The 24,013-nt window shown below is 45.8% G+C and overlaps 1 protein-coding gene across 1 annotated transcript; it reads right to left on the bottom strand.

The window, feature by feature from the left end:
- Window positions 1–1,728: 1,728 nt before the first annotated feature.
- Window positions 1,729–24,004, bottom strand: FOXO4 (forkhead box O4). Its single transcript, XM_075162122.1, has 3 exons — window positions 23,473–24,004; window positions 11,866–13,107; window positions 1,729–7,090 (listed from the first exon to the last, which is right to left on the bottom strand). The coding sequence occupies exons 1-2, from the start codon at window positions 23,869–23,871 to the stop codon at window positions 11,884–11,886; spliced, it is 1,623 nt and encodes a 540-aa protein (XP_075018223.1). The 5' UTR covers window positions 23,872–24,004; the 3' UTR covers window positions 1,729–7,090; window positions 11,866–11,883.
- Between the last annotated feature and the right edge of the window lie 9 nt (window positions 24,005–24,013).

The following is a 24,013-nucleotide window of genomic DNA, read 5'->3' as shown; positions in this document are numbered from 1 at the left end:
TGCTTATGGTGACAACTCAGGAGAGCTACAAGGTCTCCAAGACTGCAAGAAAGGCTGACCTACTGCAAACAAGGTGCACTGAACCCACGTAGCTGTTAGGACAGAACTCAGCAGGAGTCAGTGACACACAGCAGGACTTGATGACTACTGCAGATGGTGTCACACACATCAAAAGCGACCCTGAGCCAAGGCATCCAGGACCAGCCTGGCATCTATTCTGCGCTTTGCTCTCCTTGGCAATGCTTAAGTGTCACAGGCCAATGCTCAAATCAGCATAAAAAGTGTTAATGGCTACTGGGGGGAATGCATGGTCCCCTATTCTATGTCAAGTTTTGAATGCATCCACTCTGATCTGATCAACAACTGCACTATCAGCATTTTGTTTCTCCAACAGCACCTACTGTTATGTGCTTACAGGAAGCTCTAAGAAGTGCCCAAGGAACAGATGAGGGACAGACAGTTCCCCTAAGGATGTCCTCCTAATCCCCCATTTTTGGAGACTGGCTTAAATGTTGAAGCAGGAGCCTTAAGATCCCTTCCAGAGTTATTTGCATTAACTGTTTTAATTTTTCAACGGTAGTCTTTATCAGATATTACTGAATATTGAGTATCCAAGGCTCTGAATGCAAGTTTTCTGGCCGTACACATATTGTGCAATTTCATGAATGAGACTTTCTCCCTGTTTTTAAAATATCCCTGACTTGGCCAGCAGAATCCGTGCTCTACACTCCTTTCCCCGTTTCCCTCTGATCTCCTTACCTGCCTCCACTCCAAAGCAACATGACCGAGACTCTGAACTGGTCTCATCTTCTGCAAGACCTCTCCTGAGCTGTGGTACACGGAGCACCCCCAGGACAGAGGAGGACAGCACATTCTCCAGCCTCATCCCAGCTGCAAGGCAGCAGACTTGCTGGAATACCACACTGTTTTGATTCAAGGGCTACACTATGTTCCTCACAAGCGGCTTCACTGGCTCAGGCTATATCTGCATTCCTACTCGCCTTATGTCAAGGAACGACGCCCCCTAAGGTGCCTAGCTGAAGCCTTCTCCTGCCCAGAGAGGCCTCTTACCCACTTGCACACCTCTGAGCAGTCGCAAGGAATGACCAGCTCTTGGCTTCCACTCTGACATTCATGTCCTCTTTGATAGGCAGCTCCAAGCCATTATCTTCTAGTATCAAAAATGCTCCCCAGCTGTAGTAACCTTCCTTTTTCCGATGGAGGATTTGGGGTATGCAAACAAAGATAAAAGCTCACTCACATGCTCATCTGTCCTAATTAAGTGTCAGCATCTGCTCATGGATGGTGTGGCTGAAAGAAGAGTAGCAGCAAATCCATCTCTCAATTCCTAGAGATAATTGGTAGAGTTGCTGACACTCAACGATGTTTGAATGTAGCTATATAAAATGAACAGAGTCACCTTCTACACTCAGGTCTAGAAGGGCAAGGAATGAAGGGGCTAGGATGACTCTAGACTAGTCCTGCAGATCTTAAAATTCCCCAGGGTCAGTTTCAGGGCTTGGCAACCCCATGGGTCCCCACGCACTGCTGGCAAGTTGTAACAAGCGGATCTACACACCGCAACCCTTCCACTTCTGGCCAGCTAAGGGACATTTCACCAAGGGGTTGCCCTAACAGGTGAGGAGGGCAGAGGAAAGAAGCCAAGGGCAAGGAAAAAATAACTGGTCCTCACCAGGAAAACAGAATAAACCACATGAGACACAGAGCAGAGGATTACAGATTTTTATTTGTCAAACTTTCCCCCCTAGTCTAGCACATTCTACAGTCTTGCTAGCACAGATGGTAACAAAGAGCCTGTAATGGTTCAGAAGTTACACTGCTACAGAGAGCAAACAAAAGCAGAGATTTATTATGTAAAAAAATTTATTGTGAGAAATGGGTGAAAGAGTGCAGAGGGGATGGGGTGGAAACTATGTCAGCTAGTGGTGCCTGCCCTGTGTGAAGCAGACGTCTGTGCTAGCAAGGCAGAAACCCTCCTTGGGATCGCACCAGGTGAAGACTCCACTCTGCTGGAAGCATCATTTCACAGAACCATCCCCACTGACTTATGAAGAAGGCTCCTTTCAGGAGAAGTGACCTATCTTCTACGTAGCCAAACCTCTCAAGACACCTTGGGGAGCACCACAGGGTAGCACCATGCCGAGCACCACGGCACCAGCTGCAAACATCCCCTTCTACCACACACCATAATGCTGCCTTAGCCAGAGAACCATAAATGCAACAGCATCAGCTCTTTCACCTTCAGCTTCTGCTGCCTCTTCTCCCTGCTTTACACCACGATATTGGATGCCATTTTGGTTCCATCAGAGATTGTTTTCCATCGACTACAAACACATCAGGGTGCGGGGAGACACATAAAAGCTACTGAAGAGAGGGGATCCCTTTCTTAAAGGGGTGAGCAACTGTGGTGATGGGTTACCACATGCTACTGAGCTTTCACTCAGATCTTTCAGGCTTCAGGAGTCACCTCTTGCTTGCTTTTCCCCACATTAATTAGAACATGTTTTTCATTAGACATGCAACTGAGGCAAGCCCTAAGCTATCCCTGATCATGCTCAAGTCCCAAAGTTGATTGATTTGTTGTGGGTTTTTTTGATAATGGGCTCAAACTTTATTTTGGTGACAGTCCAGGACACCACTCCCAAGGCACTCCTACCCATGGCACCAGACACAGGTTTCTCATTCCTGGAGCAAGGCTAGCCCTGAAGCATTTGAGTGTGGCTATAAATAAGCAACTAAGTAAGAAAACTAACAAATTATGATCTACATAAAAGCTTTCTAGGCATTTCCTTTGGAAAGCTGATTAATGCTACTTGCTTCTATTATGAGCCTCGTTTATGAATACACCCGGGCTCTGGAACGCTCCCACTGCTTTCATTCCTCTCACTTACCAGGATGATTCGACTGCTGTTTTTAAAGCAGCACAGGGTACGGGATGACATGTTTTTAGACACACCAACAAGGAAAATTAAGGGCTCCAAGCAGCTTTCAATATTCCAAGCTCTCACAGGAAGCTGGGAGTATAATAAAATATGCTTAAGTTATAAAGAAGGCTCAAGCAATTTGTTAAAGCCAGGTGTAAATAAAAGCAATAAGTCTGCCTCCTACTAGGCTCCGTGGGCCTAGTTACCCAAATCCTTCACAGCCCAGAGCTGCATGGTAGCTTCATGCTGTGAAAGATGGCATTTGATCCTCTGGAGATGAAGAAACTTGTTACCCGAGCTCAGTGAGGACAAGGAAAACGCATACAGCGCAATGTAAGGCTTCATGCCAAGAGTCCCCTGCCCACTCCACTCAGGCACTTATCCAGGAGCATCACTCCCCATGTCACTGGCCCCCTCCCTCCCTAGCTCACAGCTGTTCTCAAAATCCCAGCCCAATCCTTCAGTAGAGCAAAAACTAGCCCACAAATACAGGGCCTGTGGTGCTAATGCAGAACGAAGATCCACCAAGACAGTAGCCTGAATCCAGCAGCAGTCAGTAGCAAACACTTTGGGCAAGAATACGAAAAACTGGACAAGTATTGAGCAACCTGCTGCCAGGTACAGCCTTTCAGCAAGCAGCAGTTTAGGAACTTTAAAGTCTCCTGTGTCCCATGAAGAAATATGCCAGGCTAGAAAAGCTCAAGGTTTATGAAAAGAAGTTATTTGAGAAGGGGCTGGAGAACTCCTGAATTCTCTGCATCCCTGCCCCCCGTGCCCATGATCCAAGCTATCCTGCTACACGTACAAATGAGAAGCTAAGTTGCCTGCCTGAGCCTGCAACGTTACATTCATGGTTTATTGAGCACTCCCAGAGCACCATTAGTCTTCCGAACACCATGCTCAGCACTAGCGTGCTCTCAGGCTTCTACAACCACTTCCAGCTCCTGTTGTGTGGAGGAGACGGAGAGCACCTGTACAGACTGCCACAAGACAGAGACATCACTGTCAGCACACTGGTACAGCAGGACTCCAGCCAGAGGTGCTTCTGTCTCCAGTGCTATCCCCAGGACACGCAATTCCCCAGGAGTCTGGCCAGTGAGTATGGAAAAAAAAACACAGATAGGTGCTCTATTCCGTAATAAAAGGACAAGGTCTCTCACGAACTCACACTGTAGGGCACCAACCATGATGAGCCTTGGTGTATCTGGGCTGCAGTTCCTTCAGCTGGAACAGGGTGAGGACGTGTACTAGCTGAGAGTATGTCAGATCTCCCCAGGGCGCTACCCAAATGCTGGGGGCCAGGCTCTCTACAGGCAGAAATCAGGCCAGATCCCCAGTGCTGTCACACCTAGGGGACACCTTGGAACAGCCTGAAGACAGCACTTCTTCCCCACAGACCAACTCAGCCAGAAACGTCTTACCATGGATTTGCAGGTCTGAAGCACTGGTTACTAATATTGTCCTTCCTATTGTTTTGGGCTTCGTTTTCATGAGAAATGAACTAGAGATTCACATATAACATGACCACACATAGCAGTGTCCTGTCCTTTGATACATGGCTGTGAAGCACAGGCAGCCAGTCAGCTTGCTCATGGGATTCATTTCCCCTCAGGGCCCAAGCTGACCAAGTGGCATATTATGTGCCAAACAACACAAATCCCACCAGATCTATTAGCTGCAGCCCAGAATGGCCGATTCTTATATGCGGCATATGCCATCAGGTGTTTGTGGAAAGGGTATCTATCCATTTGTGTAATGAACTAACTGCAGTGAGAATGTACATCCATGACTCAAGTCTGCAGGACTTGGGATCCAAGCTTAGGGGATTCTTTCTTTGTTACAATGAGGTGTGACCAGACATGCAGATTCTGGGTAAATTTGAAACATATCACCATGAGGTCTGCCATGAAGACAGCCTTCAAAGCAAAGGTTATCAAACTACTCAAAGGCTCTGATGGCAGAGCATGCTAAAGATAAGACTGTTGAAGACTCCTTGTTGCAGGTAACCAGACAAACCACTCCTGTTCCAATCCCTACTCAAATAAAAATGAAATGAAACCCATGAAAACAGAGCAGACAAGGTGGTAAAACAGTCTGGCTCATTGCACTGCATGATACAAACCTTCCGAACAGAAGCCACCGCCACCTTCAGAAAGGATTAGAGAGGCTTTCTGCCAGACCAAACCTACCAGAACACCATGTCTCCCACAGATCCTGCCACCGCAAACACCCAAAAGGTGACAGGAACATGCCAGCTAATGCTCTGAACTAACCCCTTGACTCCTAGCTTCTGTCTTGCAAGAACAAAGAGACAGGGCAGGATCCCAGGCACATCCTCAAGGGTGTGCCTACAGGCTTCAAGTTCCCCAGCAGTAGCAGAAACTTCAGCAATAAAACAAAAACCTTCGGAAACCAAAAAGCAAGCTACCAAATACAACGGATCATGCCCTCCATAAGGGCTACCCAGAGTGTCAGCAGATCTAACACAATCAAGTCCAGTCCATACCATCTTCTTAGCAGACTAGGGAATCTGTCCTATGTATCAGCTGCAGTCCAGCTACTTAAGGGATTAGCTGAGAATGAGCATGCTGTTAATGATTAACATTCCCTAACATCATGCTCTTGGCTTGGCAGGAGTTGCCAGTAGAGGAAAGAGACTGAGTAGCTACGGCTGAATGCCATGCCACGCAGGCACCTTCCGCCTGTTCTGGGGAGAGCAGCCATTCCCCAGTTACACTGTGGTGCCCTTCCCACTTTCCCAATGACATTTTCAGCTTCTTGGCCCAAAATGCCTTAGGCCTGTCCCCTCCCATACTGTAGTGTTATCTGGTATCAAGGGGACAAATGCAGCAAATGTGGGATTTTTGTTTTGGTTTTGTTGTTTTTTTTTTAATCCAATAATCTCATTTTCAATTAAAATATATAATATATATTTGAAAAGGTTTAGAAAAGGTTCTATGTAATTTGCAGCTACTTTTACATATACATTACAATAATGTACAACTCTTCCCCAAGGTGGTTTGAAACCACGGGGACCTGCCAATTCTTTCCCCTCAATCATATACATTATCAAACATCAAATGCGTTTGTTCCTAATACAGCTCTGAAAAAGAAGTCTGTCACTGGTACCTTCTCAGAGGGAGAGACGCCTAATATGCCTAATGGGGACACACTTAACATTGGCTTCATATTCACTGTAGAAAGTTCCCAGATTAGTAAAAAAATATTTCATCTATAGAAAATGCCCTTCTGAAAAGCAACCAGGGCTCTGTTAAGGCCACACCCAGGCTTTCCATTTCTCTGCAGTAGCGAGACAGATCAGAAACAAACCCAAAATGATGTTTTTATGTCCCAGAAACAGCTATTAGCACCTGTGCTTATTTTACAGCAGCCTGGTGTATCGGGAAAGTGCTGAGAACAGCATAGAGACTTCTTGAAACAGGCTTCTGATTCAATGGGGCTCCGTTGGCACAGTGAAAAACTCAGTGTCCTCCTGTTCCACTTGGGTGGACAAGAGGTAGCCTTCTACACCACGACCACCACCCTTCCCTGTAGAACAACGATGGATGCTCTGGAGACGGGCACACTGAAACCAACCCCTGAAATGGCACACCCTTTTCCCACAGGGCTTCCACCAACAAGCTCCTGCCAATTCCTCTGCGAGTCTGTGGGATACCAAGTGCACATCTGGTGGCTTAATGACAACGTCCACTACTTTGCCCCAGAGGGCAAGCCAAGAGACAGCAGAGCCAGCCCTCCGCCAGCCCGAGGCACTGGGAGACTTTCTGCCATAGCAGAGAGAGGATGGCCATTGAGAGATTCCTCCAGCAAATCCAACTCTTCACATGGGAAAACGCTATTGCCTGGCACAGAGTCTTCTGGCCGAGGTTTTTACCAGGGCTCCTCTTTGGACATGTACAGCCCACGGTTTCTCCAGATGGTCCAAGGCGGGGTCAGGTTTGTAGGAAGAGCTGCGGCACATAACAGGATTATTATTTTTAAACTCTTCCTGTTGCTTCCCAGGTGGGCAGCCTCTTCTGCCCAAGGCGTGGTGTGCAGGGAAACCGAATCCAACGTGCTCCATTCTTTTCTCTGCCAGGGGTGGGAAGTGAAGTCAGAACCCGATGTTCAAAACCTGAAGGACACTAGGAAGAAGAAAAATAAAGTGAATGGTTAGATCTCAGCTTCAGTGGGAACCCTGGATGCATCGATAAGGAGTTAATTACTATCTATCAGCCCCTGCTGCTCAAAGGATGCCAACTTCCAGCAAGAAACAAACACAGATCATAAGAGACCTTGATCAATGGAGAGTCAAATGGAGGATGCAACTGCTCAGCTCCAAGCTTCAGAGTACAAATGAGACAGAAAGACAAAACAAAAGCACAAAGCAAGCACTCCTCCTGTAAGCTGATGGCACCAACAAAGCTCTGCAAGATAAGCAGGCTTAAAGAAGGACTTGGCTAACACCAGAGGCATTGCAGGAAATCAGCAAGGAAGAGGAAAATTACTCTTCACTTTAAGCAACCACAAATATCAATTGGTAGGGAAAAGACTAAAAAAGGGATTTTTAGAGATCACACACTAAAACTGTTTATGCCCACCCACTTAAAGAAATCCTACCTACAAATAATTAAACATTTCTAGATATCTTATTTCCCCACAAGTCTAAAGATCCCTTCTCAGGTCTTCTGCCTCACCTCAACAAAGCTGCCACAACTCATTCAAACAAGCCTTGGTCTAATCACTCTTAAGACACTGACATAAAACCTCCACCATAGGTCTATGATCCACTTTGGAAGGCAGAATAGCAAGATAAATGTAGGGCATCCAATCAGTTGCATTCAGTAATAGTGAGCAGGAAATAAACTTGTGGAGAAGGAAAGAAGCTACAAGAGGGAATCAGCCCTGAACAAGAAAAAACTCAAAACAGAAGCCAGAGCAACAGGCTACTTTGGGAAACTGCAAGTTGATGGGGGTTTTATTTATTTATTAATGTTCTGACAGACAGAAATACAGTGTTTGGACCAAAGGGAATTAGATAGAGCACAGCAAGAAAACCATGAGTCCAGACCAAGCTGGGCAAGGGATAAAGAGTTCTCCAGGCTATGAAGCGATGGGAAGTCTAACTAATGTCCACCAGAAGAGTGGATGGACTTTACACTCATCAATGAGGCACAAACTGTACCACTGTACGAAAGAGAAAATTCTATTCCCAGGTATTCCTCCTACTGGCTTGCAGAAATACGTAACACAGAGGTAGATGAGTAAGCCCCGAGCTGCTCAGAGACAGCAGGTGGCCACCCACACTTCCCACAACCAGAATGGAGAACACTTGCATTAAGTGCTGAAGGCCAGAGTGGTTGCCCATGATTGAGCACCTGCATGCCATGGTCTAATTCCAGCTGTGGCTACCCTTTTTCCATGACCTTGCTCACTAAGGCTCCCAGAAGTCACTCTGTATGGGTTGCACATCCAGTATTTTAACCAGTAAATGGCAGGCTTACAACTAGGTTAGCCGCAGCTACCAGACAACAGCAGCAGAAGTTGTAGAATTTATATTTTTCCTAGTCAAGGAAAGTATTCACACATGGACTTTCTTCCTCTGCAGCTAATAGCTAGGTTTGTGGATGTTGCATTGCTGCTGGGCGGAGGCAAAGTTTCAATGTTTGATCTCTAATCTCCAAGTACAGAGACACGGGGTTCAAACAGACTCCTAGTGAAGCTGTGGACAAGCTCTTTAGCATTTAACTTGCAAGAAGGGGATAAAGTCATGTCAGCTTTGAGCACCATGGGTAACATCAACTAGCTTGTGTCTTCCCAAGTGCTGCAGAGAGACTAAGTATTTATTTCTAAAGATCTTCTCTTGCCTACAAAGAGAAGTATTTCCCCAGTTCCAGTTTCATTCTGGCTGTTCAAATCACAGAGTGTGATCACTGACATTTACTGATGAACAGTTTTTTGCTCAGCGTTACACCCATAACTGACCCAGAAGGCTACAGATTAAGCCCACCGTAACTACTTACAAGGACAGCTTTAGGTTAGCTATCACTTAGAGTAGCTTCTGCCAATGTGAATTTAACATGGAAAAAACACATTCATAGAAAGGATATGAAAGGAAAAAAGCCTGGCACACTGGAACAATATATAGTGGCAGCCATGCTTTTGCTGGACAGTGATTTCCAAACAGGGACCCTAATAACTCACTGCAGTAACAGATTCAGAGAAGGGAGAGATGACACAGTCTCGACCTCCTCACAGACACTGATGTCTACAGCTCACTTGGTTTTGGAACTTGTAAATTTGAGAAAACACTCTGCCTTCTTTTCCCAGGGTCCTTCCTGGCCTCCAGTAACACTCTCACTTCTCTCCACGTGTGCCCTGTTCCCCCTTTCTTAGAAACCTGACCCACCTCTGTCTTGGCAGCATTTTACACAACACTTGCTCTCCTTTGGGGAAAAAGCTCCCCTTCATCCCACTCCACGGATTTCAGGATACAGGCAAAACTGAAAAGCTTTGCAAAGCTCAGAAAAAGCAAACAATCTAAGGACAGAATAAAAGGCTTGAAACAAAGCATGCTGAACAGGGCATCACTTCTCCTGCAAGTCCAGTACTGCTGTTAAGAATTGTTCACCGAGAGGCATGTAGGAGGCTACGCTTTCTGCTGAAACATGATACTGGTTCAGAACTTGTTTCAGATCTCACTCCTTTCTTAGTGAGCATGTGTCCAGCATATTTCCCAGAAAGTATCACTTCAGCTTCATGCATGGAACAAAGCAAATCCAGGGTTTTTAACATCAGATAGCTCCTCTGTTTTGATTAAGCAATTCACATGCTAAGTATGGAATAATAAAGTGGAACAAGAACATAACCATGCTGTTAAGAGCTCATGTTTTCCCTCTTAAGCATTTGATTATAGCCACATCTTCGCCAGTACTATACCCTACCCTTAGATAAACATTTCCTCAGCTTCTCTGCTTTACACTCTTAAGAAAAAAAAAAATCTATACCTGGTATTCTGTAGACAGAGGTCTTGTCTAGGTAATTAATGCACCCAGGACTGTAGGACAGCTTGTATATGTTTTGAAAAACATTTCATCCCTGCAAAGTCAATGTATTCCCCAAACATCATGGCCTGCCCTAGCATGGCACAAAAAAACCAAAACCCCAAACAAAAAAAAAACCCACAAAAGCTCAGAACAATATCCAGTGGAAACACTGCTCAAAAGGCCACAGCCTCTGTTACTAACTTGCAAACAGTCCGAACACAGATGAAGGATGCCAATGTTCTGTCAGGTAAATTTGTCTTTGAAATCAAAACTGAGTTTCTATATTCCACCTGAAGTTAGGATAACTTCAGTAATTCAGCAATAGCACAGTTAACAAATGCACAAGACTATAAAAAGCCCCATAATGAAACAGAAAAGCTTGACTGATCCTCCCTCTCTACAGTAAAGAGGTCTGTTAAGTACAGACAGAAGAACATTACTAATAAATGAAATCCTAAGCAGTGTGGTGGGACTTGGAATAAGAGGGAGTTAAATTGTGTTTAAAAAGTCAATATATAGTGGTGTATCAATATGTTCACAGGGTTTAAGTACCACCTGCTCAAAGGACAGCATTTCACTTTGTCTAGATCTAAGACACTTGTCTAGAATGGCTGTACTGGGGCAGGGCAGAAAAAGCATGAATAGAAGTAGAAATCACCAGAAAATTTAGATTGAAATGACCTCCAGAGGTCACCTAGTCCAAACTACCTCCAGGTTACTCAGGTGCCTACGAAGAGTATTAAGGTCAAGTACATGATAATTTCACTCAGTCTCCACCATTTTGAAGCTCAAGGGCTTCCCACAACTGAAGCAGTATCTGCAATTTGCCCTTACTTCTGCCTGCTCAGCTGCACAGTATTAGGGGTTGAATTTGCAACACTAACAAATACTATATCTGCCTCCTAAACAGGAAACATTCTCAGCAAGGCTTCCACTTTCCAACCAATATTCAGCCTATGCTCCAGACCATAAAAGAAACTGTGCATTTTTTGTTAGCTAACTGAGCTCCAACTGTGAAGTATGCCTTCAGCTCCATTTCTCTAATTCTTCAACTGCCTCAGTGGTTAAAGAGCTTCAAATCAGAGAATAAGACATTTTTAACTCTTGTTCTCATATAGACTATTTGCCAAACTGACTCTAGAAATTTTTGTGCAAATATGAAAGATCACTGAAGAGGCAGCTTTGCTGTGCATGGGATAGCACTAATGCATCCTTCCTCCTTCCTTCTCCATCCACACTGCATACTCCTGATTCCCATTCCCATTCCAATAATGGGTACATAAGCAATTCAGTACTTAATGCTGAGCTTACCAGACTTTACAGACACTATCCCAGACAAGGGAAGGGCAGAAGGTCTGATATCTGAGGGTGATTGTGTCCTGCTACATACAGGCGTCATGACACAGACATGCTTTGGAACTATACATACTAGAAAATTTTGCAAGGATAATAATAACTTGGACAGAAAGACAGCATGTGCTTGGCTCAGTTCAACCATTCTAGATATATAGGATCATGTCTTTATTTATGGAATCAGCATATGCTCTTATGCCAACTTCAAAGCTATAGGCATTGCATGGCAGAGGCCGACGTCCTGTAACGCAGTCATCTTTGGTAACAAGAGACAACAGGAGTTTCATTCAGGTCACTGCTCTACTCCATAAAGGAGTTTACTACCTGGTAAGTTAAATCTACCTACCTTTACACAGCTTTTTCTCCTAAAAGGGAATGTGGCTCTCACAGAAGCTTTTTCTCAAAGAGCACTTGCACTTCCAAAGAGGTATCTTTAACTGCTGCAGAGTTGGGCACAAGAACCATCCCAGACAGGGCTGTTCCCACTACAGAACTGTAGCATTTTACATAACTACACCTACCTTTTTGTGCTCCTGAAGTTAACTCGGTACCCAGGTATGGTTGGAGGCCTGCGAGGTGCTGGGATAGCTGGGAGTAGACAGAACGGGTTCAAAATTGAAGTCCAGTCCTTCTCCATCCATGAGTTCACTGTTGATTATGTAATCCATATCACATTCAAGGTTCTCCATGTACATGTCAATGTCCAGGTCAATGGGCAGCCTGTCCTGGTTCAATCCCAAGGGAGCAGGGCTAGCAGAAGAAAGAAGCAGTGGACTGCCCAGCTGGACCGACTGGGCAGTTGTTGCAGAAACTGGAGCTTTCAAACTGGTGATGCTGGCAGTGTTTTGAGGAGATGTTACTATGGGAAGCGTTGATGGCAAAACACTGGTACTGACTGGTTCTGCCTGCTGCTCTGTAGGCTTTCCTCGTGGATTGCCTGAGCTTATCTTACTCTGGGCGGCTTGTCCACCTAGAAGCAGAAGAGTTCGGCTGCTCATCCTGTTACCAGTCTGCGGGAGAACTGGATCCACCTGAGTCATCATGACATCCCTTGGAGGCGGAGAGCTGGGTGTCAGAAGAGCTTCCAAGGTCTGAGGGGCGGAGAAATGGCTGACAGAACTCTGCAGTGAGATATCAACAGGGTTAAACAGGGAATTGCCAAAAGTAGAGGTCTGACCAGCTGCATTTGGGCTCCGCAAGGAAAAATTGGAATCTCTCTGGATCTGACCACTTGAGGCAGATTGCTGGGTAGATAAAACAGATGAGCTGGGAGACATCAAATTTAACCCATCGATGAGCTCAAGCTCCTCAGTCACAGTTGGTGGAACATTGCTGGATGCACTGGAGTACACTAGAGAAGGAAGCAGCTCTTCATCGTGGAGGTCATCCTGCTCTGTCAGGATAGGAGAAAGCCTGGCACTAATGGTGCTTGCATTGGAACTGGTTCGAGGCCGGAAGGTGTTCCACACGTCAGAGTCCTCATTGCTTCTTGAGGACGGGCTCCCAGGCCACTTAGGGAATTGGGAGCCAGGACTGTCAGCAGTGGATTCTGGAGCAGACTGGAGAGGAGGCTTCTTTTTGGATGCTTTACCTCTGACTTTTGCAAGTTTGCTGCTGTTGTCCATGGAGGCAGCTCTTCTTCTTGGTGCTTTTCCACTTTTACCACCCTCAGGATTGAGCATCCACCAAGAGCTCTTCCCTGTGGCTTCATTATGGACTTTAATGAATTTGCTGTGCAGGGACAGATTATGTCTAATAGAGTTCTGAAAAAAAAAAAATTTACAGGATATGAGGACCTGACAGTTGACACACCTACCACCTAGAAACCTCACAAGCATAAATGCGTTCAGACAGTATCCAGAGAAGAAAGTTATAACAAAGACCTACCCATAAAAAACCTGCTATTTCTGCTTGAACATGCTTGACAGCACTAACAAGCAGTGCCATGTCTCACTGCAGCACCAAGGGTGAAACTACCATGACAACTAGCAAAATACTAACACAAAAGAACTTTTTAAGACCATAAAGAATCTGCAAAAACTAAGCATATAACAGAGCAAGTAAGCAAATTCCCAAATACAGCTTGCAACTTCAACATGAGTGTAACTGAATTTGAGCTAATGCTGCTCCCACCCTTCTGCCAATCCCATTAGCCAGCATAAGCCTGGCTCAACTTGTTAATTTTTATATGGCTAGCTTTCAGACAGATTCGAGCACAGCATAGCAGTGAATTATATAAACTGGGTGAAGAGAAATGGCAAAACACTTCTAATTCAGTATGCTCATTACCATATTCATCCCAGAACCACAGGAACAAGAGAAAAATTTTGTGGAACAAGAGTTCTAGTAATCCTGGAGCCTGCCAGCTTCATTCTGCAAGGAGGCAGTACGCTCCCCCCTGTGTGCACTTCTAATGGCGTAAGATGTTCAGCGGATAGTGCACTCCCACACAGTACATGCCAGTTTTAGCCTCTCCCATCTTTCCGTTTGGCAAGCCACATACTCCTTGCCTCTCCCAACTCCCTTCTTTTGGTTTAGCTTTGCTGAAAACTGCAAGCTAACATATCTGTACACCATCATCAAGCTGAATTTTCATCCTGCAACTGATAAACTCCCCGGTATTTTAGAATCAGCAAGCAATAATCTCATTGTTTGAGCAGATCCTTCATAAACTCCCCTTGAGGCCAGTGTCATGCATTTGTTTGATATTTGCATTTAATTTGTTCAGATGGTCAAATTACACATCATTAAAAGGTGCTACACTGGTAGCATAACAGCGGTTCAAGAGCAACACCTTTTTCATATAAACTAAAAGGTATATAGTAGCCTTCAGATTTCATGCATGCTCTCTTAATTCTGAACAAAGTTAACTGTGCTTTTATCATCCTTTCCCACCACCTCTGAACACAGTTCTTTCCTGCCTGCTGCTTTCCCTCTCCCCACCCTTTTCCTCTCAGACAAGTCCTCACCATGCTAATTTTGGCCACCTCACCAAAAGTACTATCCTAGAACAAAGCAGATGTAGATAAACAATACAGGCAAAGTGGGAAGTTTTCATGGAAATGGAAGGAGATGTGAGAATCACTCTACATTAGCTTTCGTTTTAATCTTTGGCTGTTGAGGACTTGGAGAAGACTGGCTACTTGTTGTGATCATTATCAAAGGATACATATGCTCTTACTTGGAGAGCACCCCAAGGGTTACTGTGGAACATGTGCCAGTCAACGCTCTTACATAGTTTTACTATTTGAGTTGTTCACAGTAATAGCTATACAACACTCCTGCCTGGCACCTTCTCTAAATCAAGCTTTCTTTTCCTTCAAGTCTTGAAAAAAGTCATTCAGACTGGTACCCTGTCTCCTGGAAGGCTGCTGCTTTCATTTCCAAAGATTTCCCCGCCTCTTCCCAGCTAAATGTACATGACTTTGCATGCATAATGCTGCAGCAATAAGAACCACTAGATTGTCACTAATTCTTCATTTATTTTCCTGAAATTAATCTGTGAACTCATGATGACACCCAGTCCCGTCAGGAATGACACAGTAGCTTGTACACACAGTATGCATTTGGAGTCTCATAACCACCCATTTTTTAGCTCCATTTACTAAAATGGAACTTCAAACCAATAGGTTCAGGATTTCAGAATTTCACAGCTAACTATATTCTGTTTTCTTCTCATGCATGGCTACAGCCAGGTTTTAATTCCTATGTCAGCAAAAGCACACTGCACTGGTGCAAGCGTTTCTGCACTGGTGCAAGCATTTCAGTAACACTGAAACCTCAAGAAAATTAGCACCACTGCGGGTATCGTAAGTGACAATTTTAGTAACTAGTTTTCTATTTTTTTGGCTGAAAAGCAGCTTGAAATAAAACATCTTGGAATAAGACTAGGATTCACATGAACACAGATATACGAAGGCTAGTACCTTTTATGAAACAGTCTCAAAAGCGTTTTTACATGTTACTGCTAAACTGACAACGGCTAATAGCTGTAGAAACAGATAACTACCGTACCACTCCTTCCTTCCTCATCTTCAAACTCTCTTCCTCCCATAACACAAGCATCTGTGACTCTATAAGCTGGTTCAGAGAGCTAACCCAATCGAAAAGTAGCCCTATCCTTCCTTGAAAATTACTTTTCCTGTCTCTTTTATCTCTGCCTGTTTTTGAACTACCTCGCTGTGGGGGTCAAGCACCGAAAATTAAGGAAGAGAACAGAACGTGTGGTTGGAGGCAGAGGAAAAAACCCGAACGCTTCTTACGTTAGGGTTAACTGCTGTCAAAACTGCAATGCCTAAATTATCACTTTTGCACCTCTCCTGCAGACTTTGTGAGGCAGCTCACCACCACAGCCGCAGCACCCAGAGCCGTAATGCACCTGCATGACTGAGCTTGCCTGCATACTGGAGACTCAAGTCCAGAGAGTCCCAAAATACAACTGAACCGACGCACGTATCAGCCTGGGTGCTGTGAGACAGCACAAGAGATTCACACTTGCACACCACACGCTCCCCAGCACAAGAATGCATCTACTAGAAGGATTTAATACACCTAACATATGGAGGGCACCCTCAAATCTCATTGAGAAAGTGAGGGACAAATCAATTATGCTAAAATAATCACAGAACTCCAGGTCAAACGTGACAGGAGAGGAAATGACAGAGTTCAGTCACCCAGGCAACCCTGACGTATTTCCTTGCTCCATGTTAAGCAACTCAAACCAGAAACATATAGATGACATTAACTTTTTAGATGCTCAACTTCAGCAGCACAGAAGGATCCCAGTTGGTCTGAGCACATGCAATCCACACAAGATCTTGGCTCTGCAACATCTTTGACCATAAGGAAGCATGACCTGAAGGAAGAGGCATAGGCAGGAATCCTTCAAATCCTTAGGGACCTCTTCAACAACTAGTTAGGGGTGGTTATTGCTGTTTATTCAGATATCTTATAGAGGTTCTTATGGATGTATGTTGAGTATTGCGGTGAAAAAAAATTCCAGTCTGTGTCTCTAATCCATCACAGATCAAAGATGATTCCTGTAAACCACTTTCAGACAAAACCATTCTGAAATTAATGACAGATATTATGCAAAAAATTAAAGTTTGGCTAGAGACATTTATTGTACACTGAGGGGTGGACCATTCGCTAGGTCCCAACCACTGTGTGTACAAGCTAGGATATATGGACCAGCCATAGAAGTGTGGCTAGCAGCATACACAAACTAACTCCTGTATCTCAGTTACCACAATATTAAATCATCTTCTTTGATAAAATCTTCTAGCCCTATTTAAAGGACAGGAACACTCCTCACCGTCATACCAGGCCGCCCCCACACCAGTGTCAGCACTGCTGTGACACCCTGCCCAGCACCGAACAGTGCTTCGGCCTCAGGATGGGGAATTAGCCACGGGAGCTTGGCAGCACAACCAAGCAATTATCCCACCCGGTCAGCCTTCTGGACAACTGCCATAGACACTGAGATACTATGGAAAATGCACAAGTGGGTCATACAGAAGACAGAATGCCAGTGACAGCCTTTCCAGGGGACTATACAGTTTTGTAGGTACGGCTGACGTTATCTACCATAAAACAGAGTAGGTCAGAACATTCAGGATGGTTTGTTCAGACTTTAAGGTTCCTCACACTAAAAACAAGCTTAAACTCACCATCCTGTGATGTACTTTCTTCTAAGCACCAATATGACAGGAGCCCGGAGGAACTCATCCATGCAGCAGCCATGCAAGAACTGTGCTAGCAGAGCGCTCGGGGCCAAGCACAAACTATGCTGAGAAAGACACAAGAAACAGTAGCTATCCTTGAAAAATTTGTGCTTGCCCACATTTGCCTGGATTTTCAATCACTGCTCCATAGCACCAGGGCCATTCTCCCAGGAAATGTCAAGTTTCTAGTACAAACCACAGAGGCAGACTTCTTAAGAACAAGTCTCTCCCAAGAATAAGTGACAGAAAAAAAAAAAGACATGCAATCACTGCAGCTGCCTGTAATACACTCTCACTGCCTTGGAGGCATACAAAGAACATGGTCACATCTCAGTGCAGGGCCATGTTCCAAAACCAGGCCTGTAATTGTTCCGAATTATCATTTGCCATGGTATTCTTGGGAGGCTGCGAGGGCAGAACGCCCCACCTGCTGCATTTGTCAGTGCCTGTCTCAGCACTCACCCAGCCACTTGGCTCCGAAGGCTTCAGGAAAGTCTTCATTGCAGAGATTTTGCAAAGTTATGCTCCAGCAAGTAAACAACTGCTGCAGAGCCAAGGAGCTAAAACATTTCCCCAGCAATCTCCTTCTGGAAGGCACATGTGAGCACAGACGTCAAGCTCGGCAGACAGGGAGCTCATCTTAGGAATAACATTTTCCTTTCCGTAATCTTTTAATGGGACCTCAGAAGAAGAAAATCCTAGCTCTCTAAAAAGCAAAGACCGAGGCAATTTACAAGTTTACCAAGACAGGCAGGCATATACAACAAAAGCTGTTCAGGATTAGATAGAGCAGAAGAAACTTGTTGGAACAAGTAATACCAGCAGCCCTGGAGCAGCCTTCCCTGAGGACTGCCTGGAAAATTAAGCCATGCTACAAGGAATAATCTTTCAGCAAAGCAGTTTTCCAGAACAAAGTGGCAGGGACCAGGAAAAAGTAGCAGCAAAATCTTCACGTAATTTGACTGGCATTGCATGGGGCAGATGGACTTTCGCCCAAAGACAAGCTCTATCCCACTTTTGAGGGGGACAACTACACTCTATAAGGCTTCAAATGAAAAAAATAAATCTTGTACTTCCATACTTATTCATGGCATTACACCTTGTTTGGGAGAAGGAGCTATTAGTGTCACTTTAAGGAGGGCTAAGTATATGTCACTACATTGCGATGGTGGGTCCTCACCACGGTTGACCACTCATCAATAAGTTTTATCCCACCTGAAAACTAGGACACCTGGTGACCCCATGCTCACACCATCATCCTGCTCCTAATGCACTGTCACCGGCCTCATCTTCCACACCCAGCACTTCACCATCCTTCTGTCCATAACACCCTGCCATGCCCGGCTGCCTTCCTCCCTCCTCACCAGGCCCTCACCTAGGCCAGAACTACTTGCTGTGGCCAGACCACTTAAAGACTAACGGGATTAGAAGGTAAAAGATTCTGTTAAAAGAAAGACTGATGGACAAAAAAAGCCACCCGTGTTCCTCAGACTCTTCACTACAGCCTCTGAACAACCATCATTCGGCTTCTGTTCGTTATCCTCCTCCCTGCTTTAAGGAAACCAGCTAGGTTGTCAGCAGCTGGGATAGAACATCTCCCTGCTGCCACGACTAAGCCACATTGCTAACACCACATGAATGCATTTAGAGGCATACGAGGTAGTGTCAAGAGTCCAGCACTTTCCACCCATCCCCAGCTACTCTGGATTTGAACGGCCAGACCCTCCCTCCCCTTGCAGGGCAGCAACTTCCAAGAAACCAAAATAATCCCAACTTAACAGAAAGCAGCACCTACAACACTATTAAAAATTAACTGGACTTAAATTAAGTACCAACGATGACAGCAATGACATCGCTATTCCGATTTGATTTAGAATGCACAATTCTTCATTTTCAGCGTCAGAAGGTTTAACGGGGAATTATATAATTTCAGGCACGTGAACTTAGGTGTAAACACTATGGGCTTTTTCAGCACGGTCAACAGAAAGTAGCCTTCTTTCTTCACAGACTGAGGTCGATGGCTCTGTGCAGCAAAGAGAGACCCAGACTGTAGACTGAGCCTCCCCTATGCACAAACCTGCACCAGGCTGAAGGTCAAGCAGAATTATACTTTGCTCAGAGCTAAGATGCTGAGCTTAAGTTTTATGTTTCCTTTTGCTTTATGGCGTCAAATCAGTTATGCCTTAGTGAGCAAAGATGAGGAAATATTTTGAATGTCTTCTCAAACCATCATCTTGAAATTATCATTACCAAAAGTCAAAAGCAAATCTGTGTAAAGCATTCCCACCAGATGTTCCTTTCCAGATAAAGGGTTTCTTTGTGAAATTAAAAAAAGCTCTCCTGATAGTGATCTGGGCCCTTACCTGTCCATGTTAAGAAGCTACGATTCTGACAAGTCTGAGCCAAAAAATCTTCAAGGATACAGGGACACTCCAGCACAGTCCAGATGGATATAAGCAAACAGCTAATGTGACTATTTTAAGAACTGACCATTGCTTTTTTGTAGATCTGACTACAGAAAAAAACCAAAAGTTCGCTGAACAGTAGTCAACTTGCCAACAAACAATAAACTTTCCATCTTTACCAAAACAAGTGTTCACATAATTTGTATCCACTGAACTGGAATTTATTTGCAAAGCGTAAGGATAACCTGGCAGAACTGATCAGCTGCAGCACAGTAGAAATAGTCCAGAAGATGGACAGGCTTGCTTTTGTCTGCTGGCCTATTACTCTTTCATGGAGGAGCTTCAGAAGGCCACAGGATGAGCAGCTGCTCCAACCTGAGGGAGCTCTGCACATGCTCTGCCAGGAGGTCAGACATCCTCAGCTCTGGGAGAGACTGGGGACCTTCAGAACCAGTGCTATGGCAGTGGAAGCCGGTGAGGTTGCTCTATCATCATAAACTGAATTGCAGAGTGCATGCAAGTAAGCACCTGAAAGCCCTCAGCCAGGTCTCCCTATCCATCTGGTCAACAGTTAACATCAAATACAGGCAATATGCATATAACACAAGCATGGAATGGAAGGGTTTAAAGTAAAAATGCTGCCCACTGTAATGAAGATTAAGAGCTAGCTGAGCTTCCAGATGGATGACACCTTCTGTTTCAGACAAGCAGAATGCTTGGTAATTTTTAATTCGTAATACAGCTACTTGAGTTGTTGCACATACATATGTGTATATACATGTACACATTTGAATTTAAGTGAATGCAAAGTACCAGAATGCAGAGGTGTGACTTCAGCCTCCTATAACTAATGCAATACTGCAGAATCATTTGGTTTTTCCTTTACATTGCACGCAAAGGAAACGTCTGATTTTTGCTTCAATGAAGCAAAATGAGGGTGAAAGGATGGTTTTAAAGTTTATTCTGTTCCTACAAAGGGAAAGACAACAGCTTTGGGAGAATACACAGAATGTTTCACTGAGAAAAGACTAGTCCTTAATGTTGCTTCTCACTGTGTCGAACTTGCTCATATTCACGGATGCAAGAAATGCAACAACCAGTGCAAACTGCTTCAGCAGGGTTTAGGCACTTTATTCAAAACCCTCAACACCTTCCTCCTTCAAGTATTCTCAAAGCCAGAAGGAATTATCCTCTTATCCACAGAGCAGCTTGCAGAGCACTGAGGGGAGGATTACAAAGAAGTCCTGCAACACACCCCTGCAAGAACACTTCTGCCTTTCAGGCTGGTTAATTCTTAACTTCAGCTGAATTACTGCAGGGAAAGGACAGGCTGCACACCCAGCAAAACTGTCCTTTACAAAGCACTTGTGGCAGTTCAAGAACAGCAAACACTACCTTCCTCGAAAACACAGATTCTTCTGGAATTCACAGAGGTTACACCCTGGCAGTCTGTAACAGCTGTATTTCCCCCAATTGTATAGTGGAGTAGGACAGCTGTAAAGTAATTATGAAGCAACAATGAGTTTATGGGGTTTATATTAACTAAAGTAGATTTTAAAAGTTTTTAAAGACACGTTTCTTTTAATTTCCCATTTAAAAGTCTCCATTAGAACTACACTACATACAAATAGAACATACTATCAGTATGGCTTTGCCCAAACAACACAGAAGTACCAGAACTCCAGGAGCTGTAGTACGATCTTAACAGGCATCAAAATGCTACACCAACATTTAGCAGCAGCTCCACATTAATTTCCTTTACCCAAACTCATTCCGTTCAAAACTGAGAAACCAATAAAGCTAAGACAACTCAAGAAATTTTTCTTTTACTTTACAAATTAAAAAAAGATGTAAGCAGAGCTTTGCAGCTCTAAAAATAACAAGGAACAGTGAAATCAAAAAAACAGGCAGGTCCATCCCCTAACTGAAGAGAAATCTTTTGTTTATTTAGTTTGTCTTAAATATAAAACACGCACCTAAATTTACTCTAAGTCCACAAAATCAAATTGAACTGATTTGATTGATTTCACATCTTTAAAACTGTGAATGTCTAACCTGCCTTCATCTAATGCACCTTGATGCAAATAGACTAAAATAAGTAAAACAAACAAAATCTCTTGCAAATCTATATAACTGTATGTTAACATAAAGCAAGACTAGAAGTCAGTGCTCTGTGGTCACACGTGATGGGGCATGCATCCTGCCAAGCCCTGCCAACAGGATTTGAGAGAGTGACCAGGGAAGCAAATGGAGCAGAGGGCACGTAAGATTAACCGCATACCCCCTACATACCAACCCAAACTTTGACAATATTTGTTAAAAATGAAAACCATTTTTTAGGAGAATTTCCTCTGGCCTTTAAACAGTTTCAACTGTATTTCTATCTGCCAAAATAATGTGACCCCACCCCAGCAGCAGCAGGACCAGGACAGCACACCTAGCCTGAGGAAGCAAGAACTATCTTCCAGTGAGACCAACAAATCTTCTGAAGAGAAAGAAAATGCACCCAAGCACTGTCCCAAATCAGATCTTAATAAGGAGGATTCAACCTGCGCAAAGGAGGGGGAAAAAAAAAAGTCTATTTTAATCAAACTACAAGCATTCTCACGAGAATTGTCAGTGAGCCAGATAAAAGGGAAAGGTAAAAAGTTTTGTATCAACCTGTGGCAGCCTAAGCTGTGACAGCTGCATCCCTCTTACCAGGTTCCTACTCTCTCTCTAGCAAACATTCGCACTTACGCAACCGCATGGTGTGCCACTTCAGAGAGCTGAGCCAGCTGAAAGCTAACCTGCCAGAAAAAGCTATCCATTCCCCCCCGCCCCCGCCGCCAATTAACTCTCTGTGCTGACTTACTGCTTGGTCACACAGGCAGAGGAACGCGTGGCTGGAGTCACGGAAGCCCCAAACCACATTGGCTCAAGCTGCTGCAGAACTGCAGCATAGACGAACTGCTAAGCAACCCCGCAAGCGGAGAGGTACAGTGCAAACAAGAGTGTGGCATCAAGTGTAATTCCAGCAGCGAGAGCAATACATCACGCTTTTTAGACTCCAGTCACCGTGGCATCCACTGCGATATATCAGGACAGCCTGAGGAACTATTTCGCAAGCCAGCGCTCACATCTCCCTTTCTCTTTGCTGGAGTTGGTTTGACTAAAGAGAATGGGAACACCAGGCTGCCACCTGCAGAGGATGGAAACGGAGTTTAGCTCTTTTAACAGAACTTTGCACATGCCTATTTCCAGAGTGAGAGGAGAAGACAATGTTGAGACTTTGGAGCAGTATATTGCTTTCCCTTTTCCAAACTCCAGCATGGCCGCAGCGGCACTGCTCTGGGACACAGCACCCTTTTTAAAGGGAGCCTCTTGAAAGCCAAGAATCCGTGCTATGAAACAGTTATTTATGTTGAGCTTTAGCACAGTCAGGTGACAAAGAACCGCAGCCTTGTATTTAAAAACCCTTCAACTGATGCTTCATCTTGCACAGAAGCTTAGCTACAGCCTTTTAACTGACCCTCACTCCTTTCCTGGAGAATTTTCCAAACACAAAGGGCGCAAGGAGCAGCCTCACAGGGCCATGCCATAACCACCCACCCAGAGAAGCCTGCTCCTCTCTGCTCCAGCTCCACAGAGCCGGAGCTTGGGCTGGGTCTGAGAAGACCCTACCCGGCACTCACGGGCAGACAAACCAGCCAAGCGGCTTTCGGCAAAGCTGAACCCCAGGCCGCCGCGCTGCAGCGTGGGGATTAGGCGCTGGCACCAACGTCGAATGCGCAGAGCCTGGCTGGGGACGAGTAGCAACAGGTGAGCACGGGGCTGCGCTGCGGGGAGGGCGGCAGGCCGGGACAAGCGGCAGCACCAGCTCAGCAGCAGGGGAGCAGGAAGGCGCCTCAGGCAGCCGCTCCTCGCCTGGCCGCACAGCCCGCCCCGGCCCCGGCGCGCCGCGGGCGCCCCGCCGAAGGCCAGGCCCGTCCCTCCCGCCCCGGCCCGTCCCGTCGCGCACCTTCCAGCCGGCGGAGCTGTTGCTGTCGCCCTTGTCCTTGAAGTAGGGGACGGAGCGGACCATCCACTCGTAGATCTGTGCCAGCGTGAGCCGCTTCTCGGGGGCGCTCTCGATGGCCTGGCTGATGAGCTCGGCGTAGGACTGGTTGCCCCAGGCGTTGCGCCGGGAGCCGCCCTTCCGCGCCGCCGCGCCGCCCGCCCGCGCCCCCTCGGGCCGCCCGGGCCCCGCCGCCGCGCCACCTGCGCCCTCCTCCGCCGCGCCCGCCGCGCCCCCCGCCTCCGCCGGCGCCGCCGGCAGTTCGGGCCGCGGTAGCGGCCAGGTGCAGGAGCGCGGCCGGCTCTGCGGCTCGAAGTCGGGGTCGATGTCCGGCGCCGCCGCAGCACCGCCCGCCTCCGCCATGGGCGTCCGCCTCAGCACCGCCACGACCACCGGGTCTGAGCCGCTCCGTCACTGCGCATCGGCCCAGCCCGCCACCCCTTTGTGAGACCTGGACCCCGCCGCCGCCGCGCCGCTCTGTTTACCAGGGAGCAGCACCGCGCCC

This window comes from Calonectris borealis, chromosome 13 (assembly GCF_964195595.1).
Source record: "Calonectris borealis chromosome 13, bCalBor7.hap1.2, whole genome shotgun sequence".
Taxonomy (NCBI): domain Eukaryota; kingdom Metazoa; phylum Chordata; class Aves; order Procellariiformes; family Procellariidae; genus Calonectris; species Calonectris borealis.
This window is presented reverse-complemented; position numbering and strand designations above follow the sequence as displayed.